Source organism: Athene cunicularia (genome assembly GCF_003259725.1).
Source record: "Athene cunicularia isolate RWA chromosome 12 unlocalized genomic scaffold, athCun1 chr12_part1, whole genome shotgun sequence".
In the NCBI taxonomy this organism is placed as follows: domain Eukaryota; kingdom Metazoa; phylum Chordata; class Aves; order Strigiformes; family Strigidae; genus Athene; species Athene cunicularia.
This window is the reverse complement of record NW_020799116.1, coordinates 672985-689764: the sequence shown is the minus strand read 5'-3', so window position 1 is coordinate 689764 and position 16780 is coordinate 672985. Positions and strand designations below refer to the sequence as shown.

At 53.4% G+C, this 16780-nt stretch overlaps 1 protein-coding gene across 1 annotated transcript; it reads right to left on the bottom strand.

The window, feature by feature from the left end:
• Window positions 1-7906: 7906 nt before the first annotated feature.
• DNAJB8 (DnaJ heat shock protein family (Hsp40) member B8) lies at window positions 7907-8690 on the bottom strand. Its single transcript, XM_026857526.1, is given in 2 exon segments — window positions 7907-7992; window positions 7995-8690. Coding segments are annotated over 2 exon segments (648 nt in total). The 5' UTR covers window positions 8557-8690.
• Between the last annotated feature and the right edge of the window lie 8090 nt (window positions 8691-16780).

Genomic DNA, 16780 nt, shown 5'->3' with positions numbered 1-16780 from the left:
CACTCAACACCCCCCCCGTGCTCTAAGCAGGGTCAGGGGGCAGCCAGCACATTGTGACCTAAAATTTGACAGCTTTCCCTCATTCCATGTTAGGTGACCCTGTTTCTCTTTGGCCAACTGCCTTTCCCAGTGCCCGTGCCTGGGGTGCACGGTGCTGCGGGAGCTTGGCCAGGCCCCCCCGTGCGCTGGGGACAGCGGTGACCCCCTGCACCACTCGTTGCCCTTATATTCCATATCCCAAACTGCCACCCGGGGTCACAAGGGGAAATGAAAAGCGACAGCAGCTGTCGAACGACTGGCCCCTGCCCCTTTGCCGTCTCAAACAGGACAGCTCGAAGGTGCTCAGTTCCAGAGAGTTTGTGTCTTGATCCACCGGGTCCTGGTGCCGTGTGGCAGCGTGACAAACCCTTCCAGCTCAGCACAGGGCCAGCAGCGGCCGGGCTGCTGCAGCACCAGCGACCTGGCCCTGGCCATCTCCGTGTCTCGCCGTCCCTCCTGCCCAGGGATTTATTTTCGGTAAATGCGATGCAAAGAGCACTAAGATCTCTTCTTGAGCTCCAACCAGCATCCCTGGGAGTTCTCACTGATGCTTTAGTTTTCTCCCCTTCCCTCGAGACAAGGCTTTGAGGGCAATGCTCTTATCTCAGGCTTGTTTTGTTTTGGTATCTTATGCAGCAGAGTGTCTCGAGGTGTCTCTCTTCTTTCCTCCTTTCCAGTTGTCTGTCTGCCTCCATCATTTTGTCACTCTCAGCTGCTTGTTAGTCTCTCTGATTTCCTCCTCCTTCTCCCTAGTTGGTCCATTCGTCTTTTTTCCTCAGTAGCCCATGCTCCTTTCTCTCCCACTTCTCTGTCTCTTGTTTCTCCCTCGTTTCTCTTTCGTTTTTCCCCCTTAGTGTCGGAACTTCTTTCTTTGATTCCCCCCCTCCACCTCCCACCCTTTATAGTGCTGTTATCTGTGATTTTGGCAAAGAGCACATTTATTGGGGAGGAATATCCCCATGGCAACGCAGCAGATGGTGACTTTTGATTAGCTTGGCTTTTTTTTTTTTCCCCCCGACTGCCAAATCACAATCCGTCTTTGAAATTAAATCAGGCTGTGATAGCATCAGTTGTTCTGGAGAGGGGACGAGAGAGAAACAAGACTGAAGTATTACAGCGGGAGCCAGGATGTAATGCAAATTCGTGTTTTTTAACCCCAGCAATAAAACCCCCTGTTCATCCCAGGAGCAGGAGGAACCACAAGAGAGGGAATAATAAAATAAAAAAATAAGATTAAAAAAATGTTATCACCCTACATGGGCTCCTCAGTCCAACCAGGCTGGAGAGTGTGTCTCTAACACGGATGTCACTCCTTGCCAAGTCACCTGGTGCTGCTGGGCCTCATTCTGCAGCTGCTTAAACACCACGGAGGGTTTTCCTCATGTCATGGGTGGTGGGAAGAGGCCGGGTTCTTAGCTGAGCAATTCAAGCAGCTATTTATTTACAGGGGTGCAGTGTCCAAACTGGGAAGGAAACCATTAGCAAGCAGCGGGAGGAAGGAAAGCAAGCAGCTCCTGGAAGGCGTTGGAGGGAGGTGAGAGAAAGTCAGGGTAAAGTGAGGAAGCGGAGGAGCTGGAAAGGGTGGATGGCATCACCGAGCGATCGAGGGCATGGGAAAGCGAGGAGCTGTCATGGCATCAGGGAGGTCTGAGCCTGGGGAAGGAAGGGCACAAAGTTCTGCCAGGCTTGAAGAGAGAGTTACAAGGCATAGCCCCGTGGAAGATGGGAAAGCAGATACCGAATTCAAACAGCAAAGAACTTTCTTGAATGCTTCAGAAGTGGGTGGTATTCCAGTCCCATGAGCTCCTTTCACTGGTGCTTTTTGGAGGGTGACCAAAGGTGAATGCAACTGAGTGCTAATCGTAGCCAAAGATAAAAGAGAGCTTGAAAATGAAAGCTGCAGAGAGGAGATGACTAATGACCCAGCAATTTCATGGGAACTGACGCGTTGTCTCAGGCTGCAAGTCTGCCGGACTGCTGGCTCCCGTTGCTGATGTTCCCCGTGCAGGAGTCGTCTCCTCCCAGCGCCAACTCCTTCGGCTGCAGTGACTTCGGCCCTTACGGCTAAAGGTGAATGAAGAGTCACGTCCAGTCTCGTTGAGGGTCAGTTGGAGTTCCGTCAGAAACAAAGTGCTGCGAGGGTTAATACCCCTTCCTAGCAGGGTTGGCAGGACGTGAGCGCTTGGTGTGCTCCATACCAGCCTTGACATCCTCAGACTCTCACTAGGCTCTCCTTTGCCTTTACAAAGAGGCTCTAACTTCCCATAAAATACCCTGCCAGAAGATACATCTCCTAGAGCAGCTCTGATCTTAATACAGGATTCAAACCTACACCCTTCTGCAAAATCTTTAAATATATGGGATTGTTCTGTCCCTTATGTTAAGAGAAATAATTGAGAAGCTCACGCTACACTTTGACAGGCAGTCCACGTTCTCCTCCTCGCTAGGATCTATGGGCCGCCACCGTGTCTCTCCCACTGCTTTTTTTAGTCAGCGCGGTGCTTTTTCCTGCTCTCATCCAGGGGACTCTGTGGGCGCGCTCAGGTTCTTCCGGAATAAGCTCTATGGCCAATCGATAAAATTTTGCTGCAGATGTTGTTGCTTCCATTGGAGATCTCAGTTGAGGGGTGTTTTGTGCGTTTGATCTGACGTTCTTTGAGAAGAAGATAAGATTTGGGTGCAGGAGATAAATCAGGTAGGGACAGTACTGGAGCTTAATTGCCGAGAGATATCTGAGGGCCTGGTTCTTCCCTGGGAGGCGCAGGCACGAGGGAGAGCCACAGTCCCCAGGGGCGCACGTGTTGGTGGGAAAGTGTTTCGTGAGCACAGCGGGATCTGAGCCCCTGCTTGCATCTCAGATGTCAGGGGGGTCTGACCCATGGTTCATTCTGTTGGATGGTGATCCTCGTTTAGACAAGGATTTGTAGATGCTGGGTGCTGCTTCTCCCTGTTCTGGTCAGATTGCCATTTGGTTTCTTGCCCCAGGCACCCTGCCAGCATCTCTCCGTCCCCAGATCCCCCTCCCTCGCTGGCATCTCCCCTTGCCCCGCACAAGGGCCTTCCCACCGTGCTCTTCCCTCCGCTCTCCCGCAGCCCCCGGCGGCTGGTTGGCACCCGACGCCTTTCTGTTGGAACCGCAGACCCCGCGCCCCCGCTGGTGCCCCCCGACAGGCTGTGGGGGCTGCTGATGGGCACCTCGTCCTGCCAGCAGAGCCCCCGTGTCCCCCGTGCCCCAGCCCGGCCAGCGCAGCACCCGCAGGGCCACGATCCAGCCCGTGGAGCTGCACAAAACAAACGGGCTGCGGCACCGCCACACCACGTCGTTGTGTATTGATGCCATGACACCAGCGCTCAAAATAGAATCAGGACAATTTGATTTCCTGCAGATCTCAGGATGGGGTCATAAAAACGGAGACTGTTCTGGAGAAATGGGATAGGGTGGAAATGTTTGTAGTGACATCACAGCCACTTCCATGCCAATGGCCTCCTACTGCTGCAAACATGTGATTGTGATTTTGCTGCACGCTCCATCAGAAAAGAGCCAGACTGGCCGGGGAGGGAGAGGGAGGGAGGGACAGAAATATTCTGTTCTTGTATCTCAATTCAAATATCTGACAATAGCCTCAGAGCCCAGGGTGCTGAGTGATCAGGAGTGGGACTGTGGAGTGGAGGCTGCTGCCAGATCAGTGGAGCTTGGGGCTTTGTGGCAACCTAACTGGGGGCTGAGTAAGGAGGGACCTTTGATTTTTATGGTGGAGGATCCTGGTCTGCATTGGGGTGCTCCAGTGGGGAGTTGGGTGGTCTCGTTGTGCTCGCTCTTCCCCACTGGTCCCGGTTACTTCTAACATCACTTTTCTTGGCAAGAAAAACCTGCAGGCCTGAAATATGGCTGCAAAAACCACTGCATAGCTGTTGTCTTTTAGGGGTTCCTGTTAGAGAGGAACAGATCCGTGTTGAAGTTTCACCCCCGAAGCAGGGATTTGAGTAGCTGAGGGCGGAGGGGGAAGGAAGAGAGAAGAGAGATGCGTAGAGGAAAGCGACAGAGGTCAACCTAGAAAGCAAATGTAGTTTGTGTGTGGTGAGGACAGTACGGGGGGAAGGAAATCTCGTGTCGGTTGCCCCCCAGAAGGCGCCGATGTCTGCAAAGCCCATCTGGGTACGAGGTCCCTCCCGAGAAACAGCCTGCAGAGATGAGCCCTGGCTGTGCCCAGCCCTGGGGCTCTGCGGAGAGGAGCAGTATCGACGGGGGGAGCGAAGGGATCCAGCTAATGCACCCGTCTATCAGATTAGGCTGTCAGGAAACCAAACGGCTTCCATTACTGTCCGAGGAGAGACTCGCTCCCCGCCTAATGGGGTGGCGGCCCTGTTGTTGCCACTCCAGGGAGAGGGGCCGCTGCCACCGCAGTGTGCAGCAGGCTGTGAGTTTAAAATCCTATTAGGCAGAGACTAACAGTTGCAAAAAGAAAGCAGGTATCCCCTAGTGGGGATTTAAAGATGTTTAGACATAATTGGATTTTCCAAGCAGATGTCATTATTGTTAAACAGTTGCCCACTTGATATGTTCAAGTTGTTGGCTGTAATTGCTAAAATTAGCAGGTCTGCATAGAGCAAAGGTCAGTCGGTTAATATTGTGATTTAGTATTTTATGAAGTAATTCCAAATGCTTTTATGTATGTTTTTGTTTTTGCAGCCTAAGCCCACATTAAAGTAGTTGTGGGGCCTGCTAATAAAATAATGCCTCAGCCTCTGTGTGCAGGCGGCGCTGCTGGAGCCGCCTCCGCTCCCGGCTCCTCGCGGGGCCGCGGCACTGCAGGTCCCCGGGAAGCTGCAAACTGCCCCCGGCGTGATGTGCTGGGGCAGAGCTGGGCCGCGCAGTGAGCCCGTAGCGCCCAGCGGGGCTGGAAGGACCAGGGATGGTTCCCATCGGAAAGGCTCTGCCGCTGGAGGCGGATCGAGTGCACGTGCGAGGGCGTGCAAGCACGTGCAGCCACGCACACGCCTGACAGACACCACTGACCAGGCAGGGTCCCAGAATGCAGCTTTGCAGAGGGAAGGTGAGTGTCTGGAAGAGGAACAGAGAGCTGGAACGGGGCAGGGCAAAGGCTCCTGGGTTGTGCTGTGGCTGGACATCTGGTGCTGCCCCCTCCAGCACTGCAGCTGCTAAATGGCATGAGAAAAAGCTTTAAAAACCTCCTTGGAGGTGTTGTTATTAGTCTGATCCCATGTCCTGGGACAGGCAAGGGTTTTCTCCCAAGGCAAGCCTGGCTGGGGTTCGTTTATCTTCCTCTGTGGCAAAGCAGGGGAAGGTCCAACCATTCCCGCGGGTGGTCTGGGCTCACCTGGCAGATTTCTGGCTATTGGGTTTCTCCCTAACGCAGCCCGGCCTGCTCCCTTACCACCAGACCTTCACGGTTGTCCTTCTTTAAAAGAAAAAAAATCTCAGATCTTCTGTTCACAGAAAGCGCCGGGAGGTGTTTTGTGGCCTGCAGCGCGCGGGGAGACGTGGGAGAGGAGCTGCAGGTTCTCCTGGCCTCGACGCTGACCGGTGAGGGTCCCTTCCCCGTCTACGCTCCTGTATGGGAGCAGCAGGTCTGGGGACGTGCGGGTGCCAGAGCTGCCCCAGGAGCTTGCTGCTGCTGCAGGAGGCCGTGGCAGCGCTGGCCCACCACGGGAGAAGCAAGTGCTTGCGCTTAGCTGCTGCCTTAGATACCGACAGGAGAGAGGGAGCTGCTGACCCAAGGCAGGACGGGTCGAAGGTGAGTGCAGACCTGCGTGTCGTGTAGACCTGTGTGTCTTGATCCCACATCAAGAAATACTATGTGCATACATAAAAATATCCCGTTAGAGACAACAGTGAAGCAAAGTTTTAGCCCTAGCAAGCTGAAAGCTGGAGGACCTGGGAATTCAACTCTGGTCCAGATTTCAGAACAGGTTATTTTGATCAAAGACCATTTCACTTCCCGATTCAGAACGTGCAGTTTGGTTTTTTGTTGTTTGGGCTTTTTTGTTGGTGCCTTTTATTTTTTCCTTGGACTTTCTCCAAAGTAGCATAAGGTAAATTCAAGAAGCTCTCTCACATGAACGTGGTGTTTGCAGAGAGAGTGTTGGTAGAAGTATTTTACTTACGTTTGCTCTGACCAAAATCATCTTTCTGTACCAAGCCCCTTCAATCTTTGCAGTCCTGAGTCCCGGTGCCTGCAGCACTGCTGGTGGCTCCCAGACTGTGGAGGAGCAGCAAACGCAGTTTGTCCCTGCACCGCGGTTTCTCCTGCTCCTGTCACCGCTGTCCCCCCGCCGTGAACCCACCTTGCATTTCACCTTCTACTTCCCTCCTAGTGCTGTGTCTTTTTTCCCTGGGAGAGGGACTCAAAGGGGCTTCACAGCCCTTGACATAACAAATACAGTTTGGGCCTGTCTTACCAAGCTGGGCATGGCATCAGCTGCTAAGGAAGGTGATTTAAGCTGCATTTTTCTTTTCAGAATTAAAAAGTTTTGATTAAGGGGTCGCAGTGTTCTGCCTAATTTAACTGACTGCTTAATGTTCCCAGTCCTTTACTAGCATCACTACCTCACCGTCTCCTTCAAAGCATGGGAGTCTGTTATTCCCATTTTGCAGCAGAGGAAACAGATGCAAAGACCTGCCCAAATACAGGCAGCAATTGCAATCTGGATTAGAGTGGAAATGTCCCTGAAAGCAAGTTCCAGTCTCCAGGGAGACATCAGTGGGTAGGGCAAGCTGGGAAACTCGAGGGGATGTAGCGTGGGACCGAAAATAAGAGGCGTGTAAGATTTTAAACGCCTAAGGTGATCTGGCCAAGCAAGAAACAAGGCTCAGCAGTTCATGTCAGCACAGGGGAGGGCGGAAACGTGGGGAGCGCGTTCCTTAGCTCAGTGGAGGACGAAAGCAGCACGCTGGCAGGCTGTGCAAGAAATGCATTGTGAGCTGGCTCTTGCAGCTGTGAGCAAGACAATAAGGATGGTAAAGCACCATCTAATTCCCCGCACCCAGCCTTGCACAAAGAGGGAGCTAAACTCAGCCCCCTGGAATCTGTTTGCTCATGGCTTGAATTTAGCTCTTTTTGTTTGAACAGCTCCAAGCAGAAAGAGACCATAGGTTGTCCCAGTCCCAGAGCCAAATTCACCTTCTCTCTGCTCCCTTTCAGCCCCCAAGATGTGCAGGGCTTCCAGCAGGGTCTCTGCTCACAATTCGCAGGGCATTCTCAAGAAAGCCCCCATTATTTCCTTCTGCAGTCTGAGGAATGACATTTTCTTCCTTTCTTTGTTTTTTCCTATGTCAGTCCCTCTCCTCTCGGCTCTGCATCACCCACTGAACCGCACCACCCCCCCCCGCTTCTTGCCTGTACCAAAACTTTTCCAATGGATGTGCATCTTTCCACGCACTGAAGGTGTGTGAGTGTGATCCACACCCAGCCTCAGGGTTGTGTATGAGGGTCAGGCAAGTCTTTATTCTTCCAGCTGGCAGACCTCAATGCTGGCATTTCTAGGAGTGGGAAGGGCACCTATAGCCTGTCACAGAGCTCTCCTACCCGCCCACCAGGCAGCCTGTCTCCTCTTGCTACCTTAATCAGCTGGATTTCTTTGGCAAACTAGCAAGGTTGCTCTGCCATGTGTCTGCTATCCCTATTTACTGAGCAAGCACTGTCACCTCACACGGGGTTAGTGGAGTCCCACTCCTTGGTTTAGCATAACTCTGTCCCTTTACCCCTGAAGTCTTTGTTCCCAACCATTGAGGAGTCTACATCGGTTGTGTCATGAACTCAGAATTTATTACTATTGCTTTGAGTAAATCCCGTCCGTGGACCGAGAGCATGTCCCACAGGTGCAGTTAACGCTTGTGCTGGGGACATCATAATTTCAGGTGGTCTTTCCCGTTTATTGTCACAGACTTCAGCTGGCCATCTTCTTCCACTTCTATGATCTCCTGCCCGTTTTGGTGATCCTTTTGCCATTGATCACCTCAGTAGTGGTTGACGCTGATCTGGCACCGTGTGGCCAAGCTGTGGCCTCAGCGAAGGAGAAGGTGTGCTGCCCACCGGCGCTGAACGAACTCTGTGGCATAAATGGCTCCATAAAGTCGGAAAACCAGCTGGAGCTTCTTCCACTTCTGCTGTGCCAGTTTTCACCATTGCTTCTGATGTTGTCTGAGGGGTACCAGAAAGCATATAAAGAGGGATCCATCCCTCCAAAGATCTCCCTAGAGATGTCCTCGGGGTCATGCAGTACGTAAGTGGACTCAAAGAAGCTGGCACGATGCTGCGTGGCGCGCCCTCTGTGGGATCTGCTCCCCTTAACCGACCTGTCGTAGCACAGTCGTTTCTGAGGGTCAGACAAAACCTTGTATGCCTCAGCAACTGCTTTAAATTTCTTCTCAGCTTCCTCCTTGTTGCCGGGATTCTTATCAGGATGCCATTTTAGTGCCAGTTTGTGGTAGGATTTCTTAACATCGTCCTGTGAGGCATTTTTTTGCAGCCCAAGGACTTTGTAATAATCCACCATCTCGGAGGAAAGGTGAGGCTGCTTGGAAGATGCCTGGTACCTCTCTCCCACCAGGGACCTGAACCCCCGGGCCGAGCAGTGTGCAGACTCCTGGAGCCCTGATGCCGCTGTGCTCCTCTGGAGTGGGAGATGCTCAGTTCCTCCCTCGCTCTGCTCCGTCCTTCTGAATCCCAAGGCTACACAGCGCTGCCTGGCAAGATCCTTGGATTCTTTTAAGCCCGTTGTTCACAAATGGTGAGATTGTGACCTCAGAGCGGGCTCAGCCAACCAGTGCTCAGCTGACCCGGCTTCCTTCTAGGGCAGAGTTGGCTGTTGCTGGCCTTAAGGGTCGATCCTACAGCTGGTGCAGTTGCCTGCTGTAGCTGTGATGTCACAGCTGTGACGTCTGACTTTGTCAGGTTGTGTTTCGCCTGTACCTGCACGAGGGTGGGACTTTCAGGTTGTGTTTCGCCTGTACCTGCACGAGGGTGGGACTGTCAGTGAGTGGGTTTGTCTGCAGTCCAGGGAAGCGCAGTGTGGTGATGTCGTATCGCCCCTGCCAGGCATACAAAAACAGCTATGGGAGAGCTGCTTGCAGTTTGGCTTTCCACAGTTTGGGAAAAGCATTGATAAGTTGGAGAAGGCTCCAGGAAGAGCCATAAAATGTGATTAAGGGTTGGGAAATACTCTTTGGAGGCAGCTACTCAGGGAAAGTGTCTTAGTATTGAGAGGAGGTTCAGTGCCAGCTTTGCCATAGTCTGTAAGAACCCACGTGGGAACAGAAATTCAGTGGCACAGGGATCCTCAGGCTCCCGGACGAAGCAGTCGGGAGGTGGCACTAGCCAAATTCAAACTCCAGATACGTGGCACGTCCTTCATTATGAAGGTAACGAGTCACTGGAAGCTCCTCATGTGGGCATCTTCACCCAGTGTTGAGCCCTTTATGCTAAAATCATGCGTAGGTGATCATCATGGTCTCTTCTGAGTTTGTAGCCAAACTGAACTCTTCTGGAAGAGCTTAGCGCTCATGTTGGGACCAGCAGGAATGCCCAGAATGAAGCTCATTAGCAACCTTAGCCTCTGCTATGTGATTTTTTGGGGTATCTGTCCTAAGGTAGATGCATGTATGACAGGATACCACATGAACACAACACAGACAAGTTCAGCCTGAGACGCTGAACTTTGATGATCCAGTCTGGGGTTATCCTGCATCTGTTTCTTTTCCCTGGATTCGCCATTCCTGTGGGAAATGCAATATCCTCACAGGCAATCCTTGCATGAAGGAGGTCTCCAAGGAAGTGCTAGGAACAAGAACTCATCTGTCTGTAACACGCTGTCGTAAACACCCACTAATGGCAGCATGTGTTGCCGATCTCTGCCCTCGTTTCCATTATCCCACACTTTGGGAAGGAATCAAGAGCCGGCCAGACCAAAGAGCATGTGTGCAGCGTATGAGCTGGCTGCTGTCCTAACATACATCATACGTGGGGGGCCGCGGAGGCAAGGGGCAGCCATGTCAGCCTCTGGGAAGCAATGTGGCAGAGGAGGGCAGGGAACTGAGCTGATGCACGTTGGGGAAGGGCTTTGTCTGGTTTTCTCGCTGGTGGGTCAGTAGTACGGAGGTACTTGTCATGTTGTGGTAGTAAAAGTTGCTACATGTAAGGCAGCGTGGTGCTGGTCTGAGGGCTGGAGCTGAAGGACGTGCAAAGCAGTGAAGGAGCTCATGGTCCCATGGGCTCATCTCGTTGGGGAGATCTTGGCTCTTGCCTGCTTTTTCACAGAGGCCTCAGCTACAGGACAGTGGTGCCACGTGAATGATTTTTCTGCCGGGCGTTGTTTCTGCAATGGTGAAAGTTAATCTGGGCACAGCAGAAACTGCTGCTGCCCGTTTGAATTCAGAGAGCTCTTTGCACTCCCGCAGCACCCCAAAGGACTCCTCCACAGCCAGGGAGTGTGAAGGTTCCGCGGCTTGCTCGCACTGTGGGGCTTTGCTTGAAATCTTCACCAAAAGGGTTTATTTATTTAGGCTAGGTTTGGGGTTTTTTTATGATTGTCCGTTGGCCTTGAGGGTGATGCAAGCTCACCACCACCCACAAGCCACCAAAAGGTGCCAACAGCTTCTGGCTGCTGCCAGCGTGGTCCATTTGCGGGTGGGTGGCAGAAATTTCATGAGCAATCGCTGTTCCTACTCTCTGTCACCCAGATGGGGAAATGGGATGTCGGAGAAGTTCTGTTGGAGGGTTCCAGGCCCATTATCTGCTGCAGGGAGTGGGGCTGGGCACGGAAGGAAAGAGACGACTCTGCCTCATGCTGCCTCTTTGCAAAGCGTCTCCTCCCGCACTTGCTTTTGATGCCGAGAGCCCGTCTCAGACTGGCTGGCGCACTGGATTATCTGCCTTGGATTTAGTGCATCCTACCCATCTGAAAAGTAGGGAGTGTTTTACTCCTGTCATCCCTGAACGGAGAACGCTCACTGCCTGTCTGTCTGCTGCCTGCAGCAGGCGTCAGAGATTAGCAGCCATTCATGAGAGGCCACTGCTGTGAGCCAAAAGGGCTTGCAAGGAAAAAAGAAAGGGTTGAGGAGAGGCAGGGAGAAAGGGAAATGAGAGAGACATGCACACATCAAGTAACTAGACCCAAACTAGCCTGGCAGCCCCATCCCTAGAAACCAAGGCTTTGAAATGAGAAATGTTTTTCGTATCTTAAATCTCAAGTACAAACAATAAAAACCAGCCCAGACTGTGTTCTTTGAAGAGAAAGTACGAGTGACCTGAACAGTGGTTATCAGCAGCGTCATTAAGATAAACCCTTAACATGATTTAAAGCATCCGAAACTGAAGGCAGCACTTTCAGATACTAACAAAATGGTCTGACATTGGGGATGAAAATCAATAGTAATCTGATGTCACTAAAAATACTCAAAAGTGTCCCATGGCTGATGGAGGTGAGATTAGTGTAAATATTTGTATTCTAATCAGTGGCACGCGAGGGCTGGAGGCGGCCTTTCTGTCTATTTAATTAATGGAGTGGCTTTTTAAAAGGATCCTAATCATATGTGATTGTATCTGCTTATCAACATTTTTGCTAATTAGATGATATGGAGGCAGTCACTCTGCTAATTCCCTCATCCAAACAGCATATCCTGCACAGATAAAGTACAGTCTCTTTTTAATAAGAAACAATCATGAGACAGACTAACCTTAATGGTGCTTATTATCTGAGGATCTTTGGGATTTTCTCTTCTACCCACCCCCTCCTTCCTTCTCCTTCATTCACTGCCTCAGTACGCCAGATGGATGCGGATGCGGCGGTCCCTGTCCCCCCCAGCCCCCTGCTCCAGGCACTGCCGCATCCAGCCGGCTCTTCCCCCCTAGCCAGGCGTCGGGCCGCTCCGCCGGGTCGGCAGGGAAGCGAAACTCAAGGTACCAAGCTGCAAAATGCCCCAAGCTTTTGGTCACCTGGATCACGGGTCAGCCCAAACTTGCAGCCCCAATCCCTGACCTTGCTCTTGGCACCCCAGTGCACCCGGGTCCAGAAAGGAGTGAGAATCTCTGAATTGTGAAAACGTTCTGCTATTAGTATTATTATTATTATTATTATTAGATTGGATATTAGGAAACATTTCTTCACCAAAAAGGTTGTCAAGCCCGGAACAGGCCGCCCAGGGAAGTGGTGGAGTCGCCTCCCTGGAGGTACTTAAAAGACGTGTAGATGTGGCTCCTAAGGACATGGTTTAGTGGGGGACTTGGCAGTGCTAGGTTAACAGTTGGACTCGATCTTAAATGTCTTTTCCAACCTAAATAATAATAATTGTTGTTATGATGATGATTTTTTCTGTTTTAAAAGGGTCTGAGGGCAGAGGGGTCTACAGGAGTGGTTTCTCACCAGCCCCGTCGATCCTGTGACGAGGCCAGCATCCTTTTATCTAAACCAGCGTAAGCTGGAGACATTTGTTCCAAGTCCCCTGACTATCCAAACAAACACTAGTCGCGCTTCGCTCTGCCAGTCAAAGTGTCGTCGGGTGCCTCCCCCCGGGGCAGCTCTGTCAGGGGGATCCTGCGGCGCCGTGTTCCCAGGGAGCTGGGCCGGGGATGGGCGCAGCGGGCTGACCTCCTGCTGGGGGGCAACAGAGGGACCTGACCCACTTCAGAAGACAGAAAAATAAACAGAAAATTGGCCCCAAAGAATGTCTCCTCACGTCTTAAAATATAGGGGCAATGTCCTGAAAAGGAGAACCTGTCCTTAGCGGGTGCAGCTGCCACCCCAAGAGCTGGGCGGACCGGAGGACAGAGCGGGTAGGTGCCTGGTGTCTAGTTTTGGGAAGTCGGGAGTTTGCCTGCTGGTTTTGCAGCTGTGAATGTTGAGCAGGAAAGGCTTAAATGACATGGAGTCCCACCTCTGTGGGCAGGAGGGAGGGTCAGCATGTCCCGTGCATTGACCCAGTGTGTCGGGCTCAGTGGGGGTTGACTGATGGGGTGGCTCTGGGGAGTGCTGGCTGGGAGGGACCCCCAGAGGCTGGGGGACAGAGCTGAGGGAGGATCAAGAGAGCTGCATCTGTATCCAGCTTTTCTTGAGCTTCAGGTTGGGGCTTGGGGCTAAACCAAGGTTCAGGCAAGAAGACAACCAGCTTTCCGGGTGGTGGTGAGGAGTGGGAACCTCACAAACCCACTCTTTTTTGAGGTATGAAGCCAAAGAGGAGTCCTGGTCCTGCTTAGTGGAGTCAAGGGTGGGCCTGACACGTTTTTTATGTTAGATCATGCCCCACGCCCAGGGCAAGGCCTCGCTCCAGTCCTGGAAAGCCCAAACGGTGCTGTAACTTGTGTCCGTGGACTCTGACCCTGGCAGAATTCAGAGCACTTTGGTTTCATTGCCTGGGTCATCTCCATGTGTCAGCTGCACCGTCCTCATCCAGGCATGGCTACGCTGAGGTTACATTCACCAACACGGTTGGCCGGTCCTTCTACTTTCTCTCCTCTTTGGCGTGGTCCCTGTCCCTCCTTCCTCTCCACGCAACGCGCAGGAGTTAATCCAATACTGACCTCTTCCCCAGAGCGGTTTCCCCTTGCTAGTTCCATGACCGAGGGCTACAACCTGAAAAGAGGAGAGGCTTCTGGGCCAACGATCGCGTTGCGAGCCGTTGAGTCCTGGGGCTTAATGAGGCTTTATCAGCAGAGCGAGCTCATCTGGAGCGTGACGCCGCCCCTGCCCCAGCCCCAGCCCCGGCGCGAGCAGACGTGTTTTAGCACCCAGCTGCTGGGAGCCGGGCGCGCGCGGTCGGGTGGCACCGCTCAGCTGGTGCGTGGTAACTCGCGAAGCCGCAGCAACTTTATCACTTCACAACATCCATACATAGCCACAGCCTTGAATCTTCTCAGGGGAAGAAAGGATGATGAGTTACTGTCCTGGGATTTTCTCTCTGTCTCCAGTCAGTGGGAAGTGGTATGTGGAGCATTCATTTAATAAACCAGAGGGGAAAAGCTGTAGATCAGCTTCTCATTATTTCAGTGCTGGCTCACACCATCGCTTGGGTTTGTGCCTGACAGTTCAGTGTGTTATTTGAGGCCACTCAAGCATTCTGCAGAAATGATGCCACCCTCTTCTGAAAGCGTGGGGTTCGTCCAAGCAGGGAGGGCCTGCCTCCATTAGTAGGTTTATCGGTGCCAATTCCATCTCAGTTTTAGGTCTCAGCTTGCAAAGGAGATGCCCGCTTCAGAGACCAGATCCTGTTGAGAGCCACTTCTCCAGCAGGAAACCTTCTGGAGATGGTTCTTCTGATGTGGACCTCTGACATAAAGCAACTCTAGGTGGGTAAAAATGCACCAGTGGGGCTGGTTTGCAGGGCAGGGGGCGTCCCAAGTGGTGCAAAACTAAGGTGAGGGTCCCGGTGATGTGCACGTAGACCTGAAGCCCCCTGATTAAAAGAAGCAGCCCCCTTCTCTGGAAGGCAGGAGGGATTGTGTTTGTCCCCCGGTGTGTTACACCTGTGACCAAGAAGGGGGCCTGGGCGATCAAGGTAGCAGGCGGGGGACTGACTGATTACGGATGACTTTACCGGGAGTGGGGAGCTGGAGCAGAGACCCCACGTTGAAGCCATCAGGGCACGTTCTGGCCCTGCCTGCGGGCACCTCGTACACGGGGCTGCCGAGGAGACTGAAATTTCCACACTGCCTCAGCAAAGGTTTAGTCCAAGTTTATTGTTGAGATTAAAAGACTGGAGAATATAAATTATAAATGTGATGACTTAAGAGCTCATAAATTCCGTATAGAGCCCCATTGCAGGGCGCTGGTGCGCCGTGCAGCCACACTGCCTTGGGCTCCCTGGTTGCCCTTGCTCCCGCTGCTCAGCCCCACGTCCCCGAAGAGCCTCTGCCCTGCCCGGGCTCCCAGGACGGGACGTGTGTGTGTGTGGGCACAGATGCTTGGAAACGCTCACCCCTGCTGACCGGGGACGCCGTCCTTTCTCTGCCCGCTGTGGTTTTGCTCTCTATGTGCAGACGTGGACCCGTGCTGTTGTTTCAGCCCAGAAACCAGCGGTAGTGTTGGAGCAGCATCTGCCCCCATCTGAGAGCAGCGAGGGAGCAAGTGAAGGTCCTGAAGACGATGTTGCATCCCCTGGGAGGAGGGACAGTCCCCCCTAGCTGGGGGGCCATCTGCATCTACCTGGGGTCCCAGCGCCCTTGCCTGGCTGCTTGCAGAGGAGCGGTTTGGTCTCACCCGCGTTCCTGTGTGTGGGCAGCGTGACCTCCCGCGTGAACTGGTCACACATGGAGTCAGCCGAAGCAGCGTGCGCTCGCTCTGAGCTGTGGTGGAAGCTGCCAGAACAGGAACGATGGAGCTTTCAACCAGTGCACAAGTCCCTCCCTCAGTTTTCCAGTTATCCCACTTGTCCCCCCCACCCTGAAGCTGGGTGACCCCTGTGAGCGGAGGGCAGAGCTTTTTGAACGAGGGGTTTCTGGGGTGAGTTGTGAAGGGGTTTCTACCAGCTGGGTCATGGCTGTCACTGAGTTTATCCAGGACAAAGTCCCTTATATAAATTGCTTAGGAGTAAGCACCTTTGGCATTATGTTGTTTTTTCCTAGGAAGATGGGGAGCTGGAAACCGGCCTGCTCCTGGGGTTGGTCCAGCCCGTGCCAAGGATGTGGCTTTCGCTCTGGGAGCCCTAAGTGAAGCCAAGGTGGGGATGCAGCATCCAGTGCCGACCTGCTGTCCTGCCAGGAGCAGAGCTTACGGCGCCGCCTGGGCAAGGAGAGCAGTCCTGGGGGACACCAGAAGACGCTGCGGGATGCCTTTCTCCCCAGTCAAGTGGCCCAAGCCCCCAGCAGGCAGTGAGGGGGGGGGTGGCCTCGACAGGCCTCGTGGCTCCTGCCCTTGCGCGGGCGCCCGGGGGTCAGCGCTGCCCCAGCCTGCTTCTCAGAAAACAGTGGCCACAATGCCCCGGGCACAGGCCCCAGCGGCGGTGGCAGCGTGAGTCAGGGTGCCGGGGTTTGCTTTTGGGGTCCCAGATGGCGCCTGGTGGCTGCGCTTGCAAAGATGCACGGCAGGTCCCTCAGCGGAGCCAGGTCCCCGAGTTTCTGCCACGTTTCTCTGAAGGTGGCTCGGGCCTCCCAGGCAGCATCGCTCGAGATTTCATCTCTCCCAGGGCCCAGGCCCGGACTCGGCGGCATTTCAGCTTGGCTCGGAGGTGCCCCCAGGCCCCTGGGGCGCTGCGGGTGGTGGGGGGCACAGCTGGCACTTGCTCATTTCCCAGACCCCCTTTTACCGAACGAGCAACAGAGAAGGAGGGGGTTCTATTTTTAAAATAATTTTTAATTGCTGTAACAATCTCCTTCCCGCTGTTTTATTTTCGATCTGACCCGCGGTGAACGTGGCGTTGCTGCGGGGCCGCGTGCGCAGGGCTGCAGGTGGGGCTCGGGGTGCGTGGCCCTGCCCGAGCAGCCCCGGGGACGCGCTCTCTGTGTTGGCCAGGCCACGCTGTACTTTCCAGCCCTAACTGGAGTCTCTTTGGCAGCGTTTTGGGCTGATCAGACCGTCTTCCCTCGCTTCCTTCCACCCAGACCCTCGAAAACTTGGCGAGTTCACCTGGAATATTTGCCGTTCCTCAGCACCCCGTTTGTGTGACCCACCGTGACTGCCCTTTCCCGGGACTCAGCTCTGAGAGAGAGGAACAGAGATAACGTTGAACAGGCAAGAGCAGATGAAAAGGAGATAAGTGAATAAGGGGAAAAAAAAAAAAAAAAAAAAAAGG